This window comes from Tachypleus tridentatus, chromosome 7 (assembly GCF_004210375.1).
Source record: "Tachypleus tridentatus isolate NWPU-2018 chromosome 7, ASM421037v1, whole genome shotgun sequence".
Taxonomy (NCBI): Eukaryota; Metazoa; Arthropoda; class Merostomata; order Xiphosura; family Limulidae; genus Tachypleus; species Tachypleus tridentatus.
The window spans coordinates 188,645,410-188,664,984 of record NC_134831.1 but is presented as its reverse complement, the minus strand read 5'-3'; the positions used below and the strand labels follow the sequence as shown (position 1 = coordinate 188,664,984).

At 35.8% G+C, this 19,575-nt stretch overlaps 1 protein-coding gene across 7 annotated transcripts in view; it reads left to right on the top strand.

The window, feature by feature from the left end:
* LOC143257525 (protein slit-like) overlaps nucleotides 1–19,575 on the top strand; it is a 305,134-nt gene that overhangs the window by 260,191 nt on the left and 25,368 nt on the right. For 5 of the 7 annotated variants that reach the window (XM_076516315.1, XM_076516313.1, XM_076516314.1 and 2 more), the window contains 6 exons: nucleotides 2,774–2,924; nucleotides 4,399–4,473; nucleotides 5,750–5,821; nucleotides 7,925–7,996; nucleotides 9,953–10,024; nucleotides 19,400–19,563. In XM_076516315.1, the coding sequence (XP_076372430.1) occupies nucleotides 2,774–2,924; nucleotides 4,399–4,473; nucleotides 5,750–5,821; nucleotides 7,925–7,996; nucleotides 9,953–10,024; nucleotides 19,400–19,563 (606 nt within the window). The remainder of the gene's footprint in view (nucleotides 1–2,773; nucleotides 2,925–4,398; nucleotides 4,474–5,749; nucleotides 5,822–7,924; nucleotides 7,997–9,952; nucleotides 10,025–19,399; nucleotides 19,564–19,575) is intronic. The other 2 variants (XM_076516317.1, XM_076516316.1) reach the window with 1 other exon arrangement.

Here is a 19,575-nt window from a genome sequence, read left to right as displayed (position 1 = left end):
GCCCTCGTATAACTATGCGCGAAATTCAAAGCAAACCAAACTCTCTCTCCCTTCCGTTTTCGGCTCGGCATGGCCAGGTGGTCAGGGCGCTCGACTCGTAATCCGAGGGTCGTGGGTTCGAATCCCCGTCACACCAAACATGCTCGCCCTTTCAGCCGTGGGAAAGTTATAATATGACGGTCAATCTCACTATTCGTTGGTAAAAGAGTAGCTCAAGAATTGGTGGTGAGTGGTGATAACTAGTTGCCCTCTCTCTAGTCTTACACTACTAAATTAGGGGCGGCTAGCGCAGATAGCCCTCATGTAGTTTTGCGCAAATTCAAAACAAACAAAGTTATGAAATGTTATGATTCAGGCTCAGTTTAAGGAACATCATTAGACGAACCGAAGCGGTAGGCCTTTCTTTTATAATTTATTAATGTACATGATCAATACGATGTCAGTGTTACTGACAGTGTTGAGATATTTGTGTTTGAAACACGAACCACAATTTTATTGATAACAATAGGAGAAATCTGGGACTGTTACAGGAACATATACAATTATACCAATGTGAGAAACCTGAGACTGTTACACTGATACGTACAATTATAACAATGTGAGAAACTTGGGGCTGTTACAGGGACATATACAATTACAAACAATGTGTTTATATCAAGTAAACTTACATTCCTGAATATTCCTATTGTAGCGTCATTTTATTTGTTTATATAGAGCAAGTCTACGATGAGCTATCTGCTGTGTCCTCCGTGTGGAATCGAACCACGGATTTTAGCGTTATAAGTCCGTAAGCCTACCATTGGCCCCTACTAGAGACCCGTAGCATAAGTTTCAGTAACCTCGATCACACTTCGGTGTGATGAAGTCTTTACCCTTTCTCCTCTGACCTAAGCTTAAATTTCAAAACTTTCCATTCTACTAGGGGTAGCTACACTCACTTAGAAGGTCGAGTTGGTTGGTTGATTTGGCGTTTTATGGCGCAAAGCAGCTAGGCTATCTGCGTCTAGAAGGTCGAGAAACTCATATTATGTAGTGAATCGTGAGAAGAGAATTAAACACCTAATTTATCTTTAAAAGTCATTACGAAGCGTTCCTGTTTTTAAGTTTATTAACGATCTTCATAGAAGATTCTCGAAATTTTTTCCTCTTATCTGTCCATGAATAATGTCATGTACACGATGCTCAATTACGGTTTTCGCGATATGAGCTGATGTGTACATATAAATGTCTTTATTACTCAATTGTTTCGTATTTTCGTAGAACAGGGGTCTGTGACACTTAGCAGTTAACAACATTAACGTGTCAAAAAAACGTTTTTATATACCATTGAAATAACAACGTAGTTTACCAGACATTTAGAACGGATCATGTTGACAGACCGAAAATTACACTTTTATCTAGCTAATTTATTTATTATTTTAAAATGAAACAGTTATGTGACTAAGTTATTTGAATTTGAATTGACACACACGAACTAATTCGTCGCGCGAACATCCTAGCGATTTACTAGTTATTGCAATTCTTCAGACAGCAACAGCAGGCCATACAAAGTAAGAAAGATAGAGGACAGCAACAACAGACCATACAAAGTAAGAAAGACAGAGGGCAGCAACAGCAGGGTATAAGAAGTGATAAAGACAGAGGGCAGCAACAATAGGCCATACAAAGTAAGAAAGATAGAGGACAGCAACAACAGACCATACAAAGTAGGAAAGACAGAGGGCAGCAATAGTAGGCCATACAAAGTAGGAAAGACAGAGGGCAGCAATAGTAGGCCATACAAAGTAAGAAAGATAGAGGACAGCAACAACAGACCATACAAAGTAGGAAAGACAGAGGGCAGCAATAGTAGGCCATACAAAGTAGGAAAGACAGAGGGCAGCAATAGTAGGCCATACAAAGTAAGAAAGACAGAGGGCAACAACAGTAGGTTTGTTTGTTTGTTTGTTTGTTTTGGAATTTCGCACAAAGCTACTCGAGGGCTATCTGTGCTAGCCGTCCCTAATTTTGCAGTGTAAGACTAGAGGGAAGGCAGCTAGTCATCACCAACCACCGCCAACTCTTGGGCTACTCTTTTACCAACGAATAGTGGGATTGACCGTCACATTATAACGCCCCCAAGGCTGGGAGGGCGAGCATCTTTGGCGCAACGCGGGCGCGAACCCGCGACCCTCGGATTACGAGTCGCACGCCTTACGCGCTAGGCCATGCCAGGCCCTAACAACAGTAGGCCATACAAAGTAAGAAAGACAGAGGGCAGCAATAGTAGGCCATAAGAAGTAAGAAAGAAAAAGTTAGTACAACTTCCAAAAGTTGTACTGCATAGTGGCGTTATTAAAATCAAACTACTTCCTAGTAAACACTTAAAAGATTAGCGCAAAATTATTTCCTTAGTAGGGTTGCCTACTGTAAAATAAAGTTATTAGCGCAAAATTACGATTTCACCCAGAGTTTAGTGGTAAACACAAACTTACCACCTAGTAGGAGTAACGTTTGAAACGTAAAATTAAAACACTAACTACCGCTAATTGTAAATAGAACATGCCAAGTCTCAACGTCAAATATAAGGTATATTGTTTGTTAGCTTTAGAACAAAATGGCATTGGGCTATCTACTGTGTGCATGATGGAGAATCGAACCCCATATTTTATTGATCTAACTCCATATATTTTCCCGCTGACTTTCAGGGGGACTATAAGGTTTAAGTTACAGTAATTTTGGGTAGACCTTTAGGCCTGCGTTTGTTGAAAGCCATGCTTTGTGCTATTTGCAGGTTCCGAAGAGCAGCTGACGAAGTATGCGGGTGAATGTCTTGTTGACGTAAGATGTCCAGAAAAATGTACTTGTGAAGGTACAGCGGTAGACTGTTCCCGGCAAGGCCTGGAAGATATCCCTAGCGACATTCCGGTCTTTACCACAGAATTGTGAGTGAATAAAGTCCAGAAGGGAGGTTTTAAGTAGTGTTAGTTGATAAACTCTACAACTGTCAGCTTCAAGAGCTTTACAAATTTTTTATCACAAAGTCTATTACTCTATAATTCACTAACTTCTTGTTTCATTGCTTATTTGTGCGTATGTGTGTGTGTATATATATATATAAGAAGCTGAAGTACTTGGAAGTTCAAGTTAGGTAAAGATATAATGATTCTATTATTAAAGAGCGCCACCTGCAGGGTTTGTTGTAGTAAAATAAAAATAAAAACCTTTAAATAACATGGCCTTTGATTCACTTTTCAAGGAATTTTTGTCAAACTATTACCAATATCAAGAAATGATGTTATTATGATATTTCGAACCAGAGCTTGCAAAGTATTTCAAACTAGTCAGTCTGATGACGATTATTAGTTGACATGAAAGGTCAAACCGTGACCGAGAATTTGGTTGATTAATAGGACTTCAGGACTGCTCAATCTGTCGCTGTTGGCGTGTAAGGAACGATTAACGTATATAAAGTGACGACTAGTCCTCTCGGACTTCGCTACTGTTTCTATAAAAATATTACATTTGATGTAAAACGCAACAATTTAGTACATATTAAATAATGAATGGCAAATTCTAGCTGGGCAGAGTTACAAACAAAAACTTCTATCGTACCCGTACGGACAAGGTTGCAAACAAACATCAGTATATGTAGTGATGACCGAGTCCGTTGATATTAATTAAAACGAATCACAATCTATTGTTTATGCGACAAATATTATAAGCTAAACGATATTTTTAAATAAAAACAGGACCTATTACAATATAACAATAATAATTTTATTTTTTATTTGTGGTTGAATAAACAGATACAACGATCTTAATAAACTTCGTCTGGTTCTGACCCATCCGATCTTGACTACGTCTTTACAAAAATCAAAGCATAGTAAAGCATTGGTGTCGCTTGAAAGTTAGCAGTGGTTCCATATTTATTTCATCTAAAGATCGTTTCGAGAAATAATTTTTATACAATATCTGTAGAAACACTTTATTATTGGATCACACATCTACTGTTGTATACTTCGTTTTACCGTATTAAGCTGTACTATACACTGTACAGTAATATATCAGAACCAAGTGGTTGTGTCTGAATGAATTGTTTTTCATATCTCTTATGTTTGGTTAAACTGAATACCCTCAAGAAACAAAAGTCGTATAACATCTAACTGAACGGTGAGGAAGTCCAAATATCGGGGTATATTGCTTTATAGAGTCAAAATAAATTACTTAAGAGAAAATAAATTACTCTAGACTTTACATCTTCAATTCCTGCTTCAGCAATGTAACACAACTTCCATCATTCTCTTAAAGTACTCATTCTTGTATCAGGCCTTCTTTATGATCAAAAACTGTAAGACTTCTTTTTTATGAAATGTCTTTTCTGGATGTGAATTAATGACACACAAAATTCTGTTCCAGGGATATTAGTGAGAACAACATCAAGAAAATCAAAAACATTGGAATATTCAAGAAGCTGCCCAACCTTATCAAACTGTAAGTTTTCTCTTCACTTTTTTTTGTAAGTTTGGTTTGTGTTGAATTTCGCGCAAAGCTACACAAGGGCAATCTGCGCTAGCCGTCCTTAAGTTAGCAATGTAGGCTAGTCATCACCACCCACAGCCAATTCTTGGACTACTCTCTTACCAACGAATATTGTGATTAACCGTCGACTTATAACGCCCCTACGGCTGAAAGGACGAGCATGTTCAGTGTGACGGAGATTCGAACTCGCAACCCTCAGATTGCGCGTGCAATATCTCAACCACCTGTCCAATGGGAATATAACACCTTGATTTTTATTTGGTATTTTCAAACAGACTAACAATTTTGTAAAAAAAAAACGGACTAAAATTTTATTAAAACAAATTAATACAAAGTGGTTTGGTTTGTTTTGAAATTCGCGCAAAGCTATACGAGGGCTATCTGCACTAGCCGTCCCTAATTTAGCAGTATAAGACCAGAGGGAAGGCAGCTGGTCATCACCACCCACCGCCAACTCTTGGGCTACTCTTTTACCAACGAATAGTGGGATTCACCGTCACGTTATAACACCCCCACGGCTAAAAGGGCGATAATGTTTGGTGTGACAGGTATTCGAACCCGCGACCCTCAGATTACAAGTCGAGTTCCTTAATCACCTGGCCATGCTGGACCTTTTTTTTTTGTAAAATTTTACGAAAACTTATTTCTTGTTGTATACGAATCTTGAGATCTAATGTTATGCTTTCAGACATTCGGACATTTTAAACCCCTGTTAACAATTTTTTTTTAGTTTTGTTTTACAATTTCAAAATACGTCATGCTTTGTTCAATGACTTTTATGCAGTTTCATGACAAAATCTAATTCTTTAACTCGATATATATTTATAAAATAAGTTTCAACAGTTCCTGCTTCAGAAATAAAGTGTAATATAATCAGTTTTTAATTTACACTACTGATTTTTACCTGTTGTTATTTGATTAATTTTATGAACTATCCTGTTGATTAAAATCAGGTTTAAAGGTTGCAAAACACTGGAAAGGAATGATTCTAAAGTTTGTGAAAAAATTCAAGTTAGACTGTAGGTGTTTTATTGTTCTACATATATTTCTTAAATATTTCTAAAACAAAAACGTTTAAAAATAACATTCCAAGTGTTATTTAGAGTTAAAATGTCTCGAACAAAAATATTTCGACCAAGGTATGGTATAATTTCATTTTTGTTCAATCAACAACGTTTTGAATATTTCTTTAATATTTTAATATTTTTATGTTGATTCTGTCATCCAGAAACTTAGAACGCAATCAGATAAACGATATAGAAGACGGCGCTTTTGAAGGAGCTTCAAATTTGGTGGATCTGTGAGTGATTTTGTCTTTTCTGGTTATATTTGATATATGATGGTTGGTACAATATAATTTCTTGTCATATTGAAACGTTTTTATTATGATATGGCCTCCAAGATTTCCTATACGACTTAAAACATATAAAATTGTTAAAAACTATCAGTGTATCTGTATAAGTTTAGATTTAGTTTAAAAATATTTAATTGTTTAAATTAACCAAACAACATATTGTTTAAAAGCACCATCGTTAGCCCTACCTTAAAACGCTTTAACAATATTAACGGCATATTCTTACTAAAAATGTGAAAATCTGGGATCATTTGAGTTACGTATTATTTTCATTTTGTTTTCGTATCTCAGTAAAGATCCACAGAGCAGTTATTAATGAATTCCCAAAACAATGGAATTTTTTACTGCCCCATTAACAAAATCTCTCACTGGTTGCTGCCTTTTGACTTGTACATATAATAATATTAAAATTAATATTATTTATTTTCTTACTTTATCTATATAAATATATATCCTTATGTGTGTATACTTTTTATGGATTTCTTACATGTCTGATTACAGATAAGCAAAACATGTATTTTATACAGATTTCTTCATTTTCGGTGCCAGTGGAATGTGTTTGTTTTTGAATTTCGCGCAAAGGTACACGAGGGCTATCTGCGCTAGCTGTCCTTCATTTAGCAGTGTAAGACTAGAGGGAAGGCAGCTAGTTATCACCACTTATCGCCAACTCTTGAGTCTCTCTCTTACCAACGAATAGTAGGATTGAATATAACTTTATAACGCCCAAAGGGCTGAAAGGGCGAGTATGTTTGGTGTGGCAGGAATTCGAACCCGCGACCCTCAGATTACGAGACGAGCCCCTAACCACATGGCCAAATAGAATGTGACATCGTTATTTAATGTTTATTTCTCTTCCCCCATATTTGTTCCATCGTATGTAGATATCAAAATACCTCTGCAACATCATTACCTTCTCACTCAGATGGTTCAAAGTCGACTTTCTTTTTATTCTTTTTTTTTTCATTAAAAATGACTTCACACCAGATTGTGTTCTGGTGCTAAAAAAAACCCTGGAATGCAAGGTTAGAAAATACGCCTGTAGCCAGAACTAGATCAGTCCCTCGTGAAGGGGTAATTTCAGATTCTGACAGCCACTTGTTGTAAGCTGTCAGAAGCAGTAAAATCCGCAATGTTGATGGCTAGACTTCAGTGATTAGTAAGCACTGTAGTAGTAATATAATAGAGACGTCAACAAATTCGAAGATACGGCTTGCGAAAAGAATACAAAAAAACAATTAGGATATTCATCTAACTGTCATTTTCAAACTTCTGTAATTTGTTGTAATTTTCGAACGGAAAAACTAAGCAGCACACGAAATCGGTGCAGTTGTCACTTTCAGTACGTCAATCTGCTTTATGTTCTTTAAAATATATATCAAAGTCTTTCCCATCATTCTTTCCTGGGTGGAGTGTACAATGCCTCCAGAGGGCGTGGTAATATTTTCAATCCGAAAAAACGTGTACTCCCGCTGGTTTTGCTGTTTCAAAAACAGTTTTTTCCTTTAGGGTGGAATAATGGACAACCCTATTTATCGGTAGCCTCTTCTACGATCTTTTGTTAAACATTAATAAAACACCTGGTCTTTTGATCTTGAACACTTACCCTATTTTATGTCCAAAATAAGATGTTTCTCGTGGTAGCTTAGTTTAGCAGTAAGCCTTTCATATACAAGGAAAGCTTTATTAAACGTTACTTATTTAAAGCAAGTTTATTCTCTTGTTTTCTCATTTTTCGTTTAATTAAAGTACACAACCAATAATTACACTTATAACTACTGAAGACAAAGTACTTGACCACTGTGTAGAAATACAAGAGTTTTTTGATCACACATTGACACAAGTATTCACCAAACACTCTGTTGATACATTGACACAATTCGTGAAATAAGTTATTTTGTCATATATTTAGTTAAACCAACCAAAGACCAAAGCGATCGGAACTCATAGAAAACCATTCCTGGGTCTGTAACCAGCTTCTTTATAGTTTGGTTTTCGAAATATTGTGCTTTTTTTTTCATTCTAATTTTTACTTTTTCTTCCACGCAGTTCCTTGAACCACAACAAACTGCGAGCACTCGGACCGAAGAATTTTGTGGGGCTGCTGAACATTAAAACACTGTAAGTGTTTATCTTATTTAAAGTCAATATTGTTCGACAATATTCGCAATAATTTTGTGTTTATAGTATGAAGGTTGATTGTTTCAATTATTAGTTACTTTGTTTTTAATCTATTACTGGGCATGAAGCATTCTCAGTCTGTTACTTTTTTTAGTAAATCAACTAACATCTGACTGACATCCAACGACTAATCTTAGATATATAAGTGCATAACGTACATCATCATAGGTGAAAGATATGTATATTAAGTTCTACATGACTATAGAATAGGTCACCAAAGAGGATTATTTGTTTGTTTTGAATTCCGCGCAAGGATTACATGAGGGCTATCTGCGCTAGCCGTCCCTAATTTAGCAGTGTAAAACTAGAGAAAAGACAACTAGTCACCACCACCCACCGCCAACTTTTGGGCTACTCTTTTACTAGCGAATAGTGGGATTGCTCGTCACATTTTAACGCCCCCACGGTTGAATGGGCGAGCATGTTTTGTGTGACGTGGATTCGAACCCGCGACCCCAGATTACGAGTCGATCTCCCTAACCACCTGGCCATGTCACGTCTGACAAAGAGGAATCATCCAACAAGAAAGTTAAAACTTCCATTTCACCTATTTACGTACTATAATTTAGTTAAAAATTTAAAGTAACTGAAATGAAAACAAAAGGATTCGTATAAGTCAGGTAACTAATTGAAACTTGGCAAACAAGTGTATATACATTCACTACATGTTAGTTGGTCAATTTACAGAACTAGACAAACAGATACTACAGTACCGATATAATCACGCTTAAAAATATACTAAAGTTTCTTTTAAATACTAGAGAATTATTTTAACTGTTCGGAAAACTATGCACTGGTAAGACACTATAGTTTCGTTCATTTGCGTTTTGAAGCGCATTGTACTAATATAATAGTAAACTGACCAAGAGTGATTTTATAAGCATATTGAAGATATTTCGTTTTGAAAAACCAAACCACATTGCTATACTTATAAATCGTTTTTGGTCAGTTTACTACCAGTACATTAATTACACAGAGTATAATGACTGTTAATATAGCAGGGTTGTTTGATGAAGTACAGAATTACTTGTCTAAGATCTTATAAGTTGGTAATATAAGTCGATCGTGTAAGACACTACAGAAGGGCTAATAAATTTAGCCATTGTTTATCGAATCTAGTCGATCCTGCCAATTTATCCCTAAAGTTCAATTCATTCTATTATCTAGGTAAACAAATTTCTTCTTGCACAATGCTTTGTGTTCATTTTGAGCTAAGCAGAGTTGTTTGTATTTTTTTCTAATAACGTAATGAACTTCGATACACATTTCAGGAGGTTTCTATTGCAACTTCTCCAAACCTATATAAATAATGACCAATTTTTCAATTGACATCTTTGGAATATTGTGGGTTAACACTCCTTTTGAAACGTTATTAACACACTGAAGTTATGTATTTCTTTTGCTTCTCCCTGTACTTTTATTATTTCGAAACAGAAAGTTTTTATGAGATAATTTGTAATTTTGTATTTTTTGTTTCGTTGTATTTCTCTTGTATGCAGCATCTTTTCATACTATTGTTTGTCATATGTTTATTTAAGTTTAATAATTTCTTTTATGATATTTTACTGCACCCATGTGTTGATTTCGGCTTAGTGACATCCATCAGAAGAGTTTATACTTAACGTATACTTACAAAAAACTTTGTCTTTTCCATTTCTTTAGGCCTAGCACAGATAACCCTCGTGTAGCTTTGCGCGAAATTCAAAACAAACTAGACCGAATTCTTAGGCCTAGTCATATCTTCAAAACATTGTCTGAAATGTACTAAATCATGTTTTGATAAAAATCCATCAGTTTTAAAAGATAGAAAATTAACAGTTTTCTACTCTCCATATGTTAGAACGTTTCAGTCTTAGTTTTAACATTTGATGACATAACATTCTTTATTTTTGCCAGGTCATTGTATAACAACAATATTAGATGTATCATGCCAACATCGTTTGAAAGAACGAGAGATTTGTCAACGCTGTAAGTAAAAGCTGTTTTTTTTTATATTTAGTTAGTTTTTCTGGTACCATCATTATCGTATTTTTAAATTAGAAATAAACTCAAAGCTGCTTTCCTTTAATCTACGTCACGAAATTAAAGAAAATTACCTTAACCTTGTTTTTAATATAATACCCTACCATACTATGAATAGTAGTTTGTTTACAGTCTCAGGTGAGCAATATACAAGGTTTAACAGAGAACACAGCCAAACACACAAGAAAGAATCAACAATCGTTCAACAACGTACTATGTCAAAAGTTCACAAGATTAACAGCATAAAAGGTCACAATATTAACAGTATATAAGGTCAAACATTATACAAGGACCAAACTTTGCATGATTAACAACATCCAGAGCAAACAAATTTTGAAATGTCAACAAATTTGGAAATTATATAAGGCCAACTGTTTGTTTGTTTGTTTTATTTCGCGCAAAGCTACACGAAGGCTATCTGTGCTAGCCACCCCTAATTTAAGAGTGTAAGACTAAAGGGAAGGCAGCTTGTCATCACCACCCACCGCCAACTTTTGGGCTACTCTTTTGCCAACGAATAGTGCGATTGACCGTCACATTATAATGCCCCCACGGGTGCAGGGGCAATCATGTTTGGTGCGACGGAGATTCGAACCCTCGACCCTCAGATTACGAGGTGAGCACCTAAAACACCTGGCCATGCCGGGCAAAAAGCCAACTGTTTCATGATAATTCAACAAATGACAACGCTATACAACTTTAACAGATTAAAAGTTAAACGTGATTAACAGTAAATAATCTTAAAGTTTACACCTATATAGGTCCATGGTATTATTGTAAAATTTCTGTTTTCTAAGTTAGACGTTTGTATTGTTGTTTGTCCGAAGTGTTTAAAACTTTCTTAAAAGTTTAGATATAGTTTTAGCAATATAAAACATGAGATAAGACAAAAATATATGATTGTAGTTTGTTAGGGAAGTCGTATTGAGTTAAAAATATTAAGTTGTTCTAAAAATAATGGCGGACTTTAAATTTTAACTTTAATAAGAAATAAAAGTTTCAAAAGCAACTTTTTAAATTAAAATAGGAACCTAGTGTATCTACACACTTTTGCCAAAAAGAAACAATATTATTTATGTCATGACGATAAAACTGAAGTCCTAGAACTCGGAATTTCTTTAAAGCCACTCTCTGCTACTGCTCTGTTGTTGAATGTTTTGTCCTGTAAAAAGTTAAGTTCTTGAAAAAATGGTAGTCCGTGGGTGACAAGTCTGGGGAGTAAGGAGGGTGAGGCAATGTTTCATAGCCCAATTCGCTGAGCTTCTGGACATCATTTGAACAAAGTGTGGTTGAGCATTATCATGAAGCAAGATTAGTCCTCTTTGATTGACTAATGCTGGTATTTTTTCACAAAGTTTTCAATGAATTTCTTCCTATTCTTGACAGTAAACCTCTGCAGCGATATTATGGCCCACCACCAAATGTTAGGCTACCCGTTTACCAATGAATTGACCTTCACATTATAATACCCCAAGGCTGAAAGGGCGAGCATGTATGGTGTGAGAAATTCGAACTCGCGACCCTAAGATTGTGAGTCGAGTGCCCCAACCGCCTGGCCATTTCTAAAACCACTGAATTTATAGAACATAAAGAAGAAATATTTATACTAAACAATAATCCACCCAACAACAAAACTCATTTCAACATTAGCATCAGGAGTGGGATTATCTTGATAAAATACAGAATTAACTTCAGGATAACAATGTGTCTTCAAAAGGAGATCAAAATTTGTGGTAATTATAAAATAGTGGAAAGAAGGCCAGAGAGAAAGATATTGAAAAATACCAAAAGGAGGGTACAGAAAATTAAAATAGGATCAACAAAAAATAGGCAGGAATATATACACATAAAAAAAGATCAAGCCAGAAAGTTAAGAGAGTCTATATTTGTTTTTTAAATTTTGCATAAAGCTACTCGAGGGTCATCTGCACTAGCCATCCCTAATTTACCAGTGATAGACTGGAGAAAAGGCAACTAGTCAACACTACCCATCATCAACTCTTCAGCTACTCTTTAACCAATGAAAATTGGGATAAGCCATCACATTATAATGCCCACACAGATGGAAGAGCAAACATGTTTGACAATGAAGTTTCAAACCTGCAATCCGTAGATTGTGAGTCAAGTGCCCTAGCCACCAAGTCATGCCAGGCCAAGTTAAAGGATAGATTATAAGGGCAAGACCTAAGACTTACAGAATAATTCGAACGAGAATAACTTTGTTGAAGATACCATAGACAATATGAACATTGAAGTTGGAAAAGGTCAAAGAAATTATAAAGTGTTATAACAACAAGATTAACCAAATACAAAAGAAAGCATTAACAAAGTACAAAAATGGACCAGTGAAGTACAGAATGACAATAACAGCATTATGAAGTACAAGTGAAAGGACATCAGTGAAGTACAGAATGACAATAACAGCATTATCAAGTACAAGTGAAAGGACATCATTAAAATACAGAATAGCAGTAACAGCATTATTATCGATGGCATACAAAAGGGCATCAGTGAAGACACAACATCAATGAAGTATGGATAGAGCATAGCAATCTCAAATATGTACAGAAGTACCATAAAGACAATAAAAATGGCGTACAAAAGAACATCAGTGAAGTACAAAAAGGCCACAACAACAATCTCAAATATATACAGAAGTACCATAAAAAATAGTAAAAATGGCATACAAAAGGACATTAGTAAAGTACAGAAGGAACATAACAATATGATGAATGAAACTTTATAGAATTGGACGGCAACTGCCTGTTGTGGAGACACAAGTGTAGAGGAAGACGTTTCGAAAGTCTTCTGCCTTTCATTTGCTGTCCATTCTACAAAGTTTCATCATGAAAACACTGCCTAAACAGAACTGCCTATTAAAGAACATGAAGAACGTACAACATAACATCAACTTTAAAAAAAAGAACATAAAGGCTAGGATAAATCACGTGGAAACTGAATGGAAACAACTGAATGGAACAAGGATCAAATTAGCCATAGTTCTCTGTAACCATCCAAAGATCAAATTAGCCATATTTGTGTCCATCCAAGGACCAAATTAACCATAGTTCTCTGTATCCATCTAAAGATTTTAACTTCAAACACCATTAAATATGCAATCTGAAATTGGATAATTTATCTGGTCTACACCTGCTACCTCAACTACTTTGCTTTCTTTGAATGCAGGACCTTCCTGGACTACTCGAACTGCACCATTAATGCATAAACGTATAAACGTTTAAGAGGTCAGTTCAAGAAAACTGCTCAGTCAAGTTATGGATAGAGTATAACAGAAAGGTACAGTACTCTACAAAAGTGTTAGAATGAGAGAATATTTTGTCATTCTTTCCATTTTATGAGGTTAATTCTTCCATATCATAGAATGTAACTTTCGAACACAGTGGCAATGCTTAACTGATCCCTGTTGACATTGAATTAGCCAGGGTGAGAATACTTATCATTCTTTAGAATTCCCATATACTTGTACCAAGGGCATATCATAAGGGTTCTTCTTGAATGAACATACTTATAAAATTTAGAGTCTGAAATAACTGTCATGGTACTTCATGTAGTGCCTTAAATATATAGAAAGAAGTTAGCAAGGAGGTAGTATATGGTACCAGTATATGCTGGTAATAGCACTCCACAAATAATCTTTGATAAAAACAGTGCTTAACACTATATATTAAGTTTTGTTGTCACGCCATGGCCCAAAAAGCGTATAGAATTGTCTGTAGAGTAGAGATTTCGCATACAAGTTTCACAAACTGCTGCAGATTTAAAATGCTTCCCAAACACTGTCAAGTAGACATTAGATCGTAAGACGAGACAGGTAAATTTGATAACAAGAAAGGAAAAGCCAGAACACTTAAGCTCAATGATACTGACGTTAAGTATCTTCGTTTATGCAGCCTTCAGGACAGAAGGAAACTGCCACTGATCTCAAGCATGAGATAAACGACCATGTACCAAGTGACAGAAAAGTGTCCAGATTTACACTATCAAGAAGACTCAACGATTATGGAATATCTGGTCGTGTAGTAGTTTTAAAAACATTTATTTTGATCTTAAGTATTGTCAAGTGAAATTTGTTAGAAGTACAAAAACGGCCTCTTAATGATAGGAAAAGGGTTTTATGGACAGATGCGTCTTAGTTTAAATATTTGGTTCAAAGTGTAGGTTGTACATCAATGCTTAGCACCTACCATGAAGCATAGGGAAACTGTGTAATGGCTCTGGCGTGTTTTTCTGTGGAAGAAACAGGAGATATTTGCAAAATAGATGTAATATTGGACAAGCCTAAGTACTATCAAGTGATAATCCGTCATAGTGTACCCAGTGGTCTGGGTATTATTGGTAAAGAATTCTGCTTTCAAGAACATAATGACCCCAAACTCTCATCTAACCTATGCAGAAATTACTTAGCTAAGAAAGAAGCTACTAGAGTCATTCAAATGATTCAATTGTTCCCACGAGTCCTAGTCTCAATCTAATTGAGTAGGATGGGATTTGATAGATCAGAAACTTGCCAACTCGCAAGTTACTTCAAAGAAACTTTATGGGAGTGTATTGGAGTAAAATTCGAAAGAATGCTGTAATTAAATATGTTAGAACAATGCTTGACATACTGTTTACAGTTATTAAATTAAGATGAAATCAGACAAAATATCAACTATTTGTTGAACTCAAGCACTTCCACTGAGTTTCTGTTGTACCAAGTATGAAGATTATTAAAATTTTGACGTTTCACCTGTAATTTATCTTCGATTGTTCTTTGCAAGTAGCCTGAAATCTAAATTTTAACCTTGTTCTAACACTTTTACACAGTACTGCACCGTAAGAGACATATAAAAACACAATTTGAAATAACTTCCAGGATGGATGGATAAGGAAATAAACAACAAGCTACAAATCATACTGTGCGTTTAATAGAACCAACCTTAACAAAATTAAACAACTTTCGTACAGAAAGTCAATAGTAACTACCAAGCGTCAATGACCACGTTATCAAACAGGTAAGTTTCTTAAAGAACGTTTAGCAACAAATTAAGGAGGAAGAATGGTACGTTGACCAAACATGCTGTAAAAGTAAGAAAAGAACAGCCAACTTATCTACGCTTGACCAATTCATAGATGCCACAGTAGGCTTTGTTAACATTGAAGAAATAAAATACACTAAGTGGAATAAACCTTGCATTCTTCTTTTGACCAAATAATTCAAAAGAACATGCCCAACAACAGAAACCATTCAAACACTATACAAGATTAATAGTATACTAGGCCAAAATATATAAAGTGAATCATCCAGAAGGACGGTAGTTACGTGATCGAAGTAAACAGTGTACACGGTCAACATTTTGCAAGATTAATAGTACACAGAAGTACAGAAAGTGGACAGCATAGAAGGTCAAATATTATACGTGGTCAATGTACGTGGGCTCAACACTGGAAGGTGGACAGTGCACGGTTAATACTACATAAGGTAAATGGTTTAAAACATAAGTGTAACTATATACAATAAACGACGTATTGGGTATAACATAATCAAACCAGATAAACACACTGTATAAAGATTATAAATTGATTAAAAGTGGCCTTACCCCGAAGAATTCATTGTGGTTCTATGGTGTACTAGGATTAGTGGAGCTAGGATTAGTGAAAAACAACGTCCAGTTTTAAGAGTGACGCTGTAGAAAGGAATGACAGTTTTGCGTTGAAAACGCCATGTGAAAAAAACAAGTAACGTAAAGCATGTTAATGTAAGGTGTACTTTACGAAATAAATATATGGTTAGTGGTAAGCGTGACTGGACTGGACTATGATGAGTCCGGGCTTTAATGGTTTGCGTCCTATTGCCGCAAAAACTCCCTTCTCGTTTTGGGGCCGAAAATGCGCTATAAGAGTGATAGTCAAATCCTACTCTTCAGTCATCCAAGAGCTGATGATGGGTGTTGTTGACAATCTGCCTTCCCTCTAGTTAACTTTGGGGCTATCTGCGCTAGCCGTCCCTAATTTAGAAATGATAAATTAGGGGAATCACAAAGAATTTTACCGATAAATAATAACCACGTAGCACGTATTGTTGTCTGAAGTTTAGAAGAAACTCGTGTCACACCCGACAATTACTTTTCTTTATTGTTTTGTACAGGCGTAGGAAGCAATATATGTGTAGAAGGCGGACGAAGTTAGAAGTGAATTAAGCTTGCCTGAAGTCAATCTGCTTAAGGGAGACAAAAACTTGCAAAAAGGGGAGGAATTATTATGTAACTCAAGGAAGAAAACACAAAAAAGCGAAATTAACTTGAAAATAAGTAGTCTACTGATGAAAATACCTGGCGGTCTATTTCTTCTTACCTTTATCTCATTACTTAAAGTTTTCGACTATATCTCCAGCTTCCAACTTAACTTTAGACTATTCACCTCTTAATAAGGAGTCATTGTTAGTTTATTGTTTTAATTTTGCGCAAAGCTACACGATGGCTATGTGCGTTAACCATCCCTAATTTAGCAGTGTAAGACTAGAGGGAGGGCAACTAGTCATCACCATCCACCGCCAACTCTTGAGCTACTCTTTTACCAACGAATAGGGGGGTTGACCGAACATTATAACGCCCTCACGGCTGAAGGGGCGGGCATGTTTGGTGTGGCAGGGACTCAAATCTGTGACCTTCAAATTACAAGTCGAGCGCCCTAACCACCTGGCCATGACGGGCTGGCTAGACGTGAGTCATCATTTGGAAGCAAAACTTTAGTAACTGTTTGGAAATTCTTCAATCCATCGATTTATTAAAATTTTATTATCATACCAGAAAACTCTAAAATAGAATAGCTACAAGACCCAAGTAACATCTAATTCACTACGTGCGGTTTGTTATCCTAATCTTTATGATCAAGCTTGGCTTGCAATTATTTCTACTCAGAACGAAAAACACACATTATTCAACATTCTCTAAAATTCGGGTAAGTTAATTTCCTTCACAGCAGGAAAGTACAAAGCCACAAAATGGGCTATTTATGTTGTATTCAACATACAGCTCGAACCCCAATTTTCAGCGTTATATTCTTAAGATTTACTGCTGAACCAGTGAGGAGCCGGTAAATTAAGAAATGGCTAATGAAGGGGCAAAGCCAGCCTTTGCCACTGTGGGGGCTGTAGGCATAATACACTATTTGCCTGGTTCTAATGTCTTATGACAAGTATACAGTATACCCTCACCTGTTCGCGGTTCCCCATTCGCGGCCCCGCATATTCGCGGGTTAGGCTCTTAACCCTATCGCATCGTATGCCGGTATACCGGGCTAGCGTCATAACATCACAAAAAGGAATGCTCGGTAAACCGGGTTTTTGTAGGTCATAGAGACTAAAAGCGCTTTTCGAGGGTATGTCTGTATTTACTCTCTTGATTGACGTCTTTATCGAACAATTATTACTGAATTGTACTGTACTGTATTATTATTACCTGAACTGTGCGTACTGTATTTATCTGTCTAAGTTTGCCTTTAAATTTGTTCCACTTTCTGTCAATTCTAATACATGTGTTGTACGCATAGAAAATGACTTTACGGTACAGTAATACAGTATGGGTAACTATACTATGCGGTGTTACTGTCCTCCTGTACTTACGTTTCTTTTTGATTAAAATATTGTTGCAGTACAAAATTAAAATGTGTTCACATTATCATTACTACATTAGTGAAATACATGACTGCATGCAATATTACTACATTATTACTGTATTAATGTGTAAGAGTGTCTTTAGAAAGTGTCTGGGAAGCATTTAGTACCGTATATAATCTCAAACATAGAAGTTTTAAAACTGCATCCAATATTCGCGGTTTTTCGCTATTCGCGGGGGTTACGTTCTTTACCTCCCCGCGTAATTAATTGTAATCACGGTTTGTCAGCTAAGAAAATGCTTTCACGTCATAACGACTGTTGTTGTAATAAATGAGTTATATAAATGTTTGTTGTGTCACAGCTGACCTAATGAGATCTATACTGAGCAAATCTTGTAGTGAACAATGGATATAGACCCGGCATGGCCAAGTGGGTTAAGGCGTTCGACTCGTAATCCGAGGGTCGCAGGTTCGAATCCCCGTCCCATCAAACATGCTCGCCCTTTCAGCCGTGGGAGCGTTATAATCTTACGGTCAATCCCACTATTTGTTGGTAAAAGAGTATCCTAAGAGTTGGCGGTGGATGGTGATGACTAGCTGCCTTCCCTCTAGTCTTACACTGCTAAATTAGGGACGGCTAGCGCAGATGGTCCTCGTGTAGCTTTGCGTGATATTCAAAACAAACAAGCAATAGATATTGCACACCCGGTATGATTACAATACTGTTAGACATTTCTCTTTGAAATTCCCCAAAAGAATGAATAACGAACGAAGTGTTAAAATATAATAGACCTTATAGTAATATCTTATGACGAGTATAATTAATCCACATTATTCTCCGTCACAATAAGTCTGCTGGTTACGCCTTACGGGTACTTAATTATTTTGAGACAACTATTATTCTTCATATCGAAATGTCTAGTAGTTAGGCCTTACTATTGTTACAGTTATTTAGATAGTATTGTTATTTTTCATATTGGAAAATATAATGTTTAGGCCTTAGTGACATTCTCGTTTGTTTTGTTGTTTTTCTTTTGTAGTTATTGTTCATAGTGGTTACTGTTATTCCAGTTATTTCAAGACTGATATTATTTTATACCAAGTCTAACGGTTAGGTCTCATCAAGAAGATAGAGACTGCTATCTTCTGCTATATATATATTTTTTATATCGAGAAATCTAATGGTTAGACCTCACGATTAATTCCATTATTTAGAGTATTATATTTCATGTTGAGAAGTCTGGTGGATAGGTCTCACTGGTTTTCTCTAGTTGTCAAGAGATTAATGAATTATATATTATTTTTAAATTGTAAATTCAAGAAAAGGAACAATACTCTCGAAAGTAACTAAATCTTTGATTGTATCACTTCCAATTTCTTTCATCAAATGAGTAAAATGCTTACGTTTTTGGCCATTTAGCGCCAGACTCGCTTCAGATAACTGACTAACGTAATATTTTAGTAAAGATTCCAAGCACTTTTGTGAATTATAAAGCCATCAATTCACTCACAATCAAAACTAAGCCACATCTACAGAATGTTTCTATTACAAAATGTTTAGTCCTTACTGAATGTGAGGTTGAAATACGTTAAAAATAATATAGGTAGTTATAAGTTTTGGCTATATTCTATACTTTCATTTAATACCAAAGTACTTTCTTAAATTAGTACAAAAGATATATATATATATTAATATTTTTACAGTAATGTACTTTCAAATCCTCTCAACTGTAACTGCCATCTTCGATGGTTGGCTGAATGGCTTCATGAAAAAAAGGCTGTAATTGGTAGCCCTCGTTGCGAATTTCCAAATTCATTGAAGGACGTCCCAGTGAAAGACGTACAACTGAATGACTTCCAGTGTAGCGGTATATTTCACA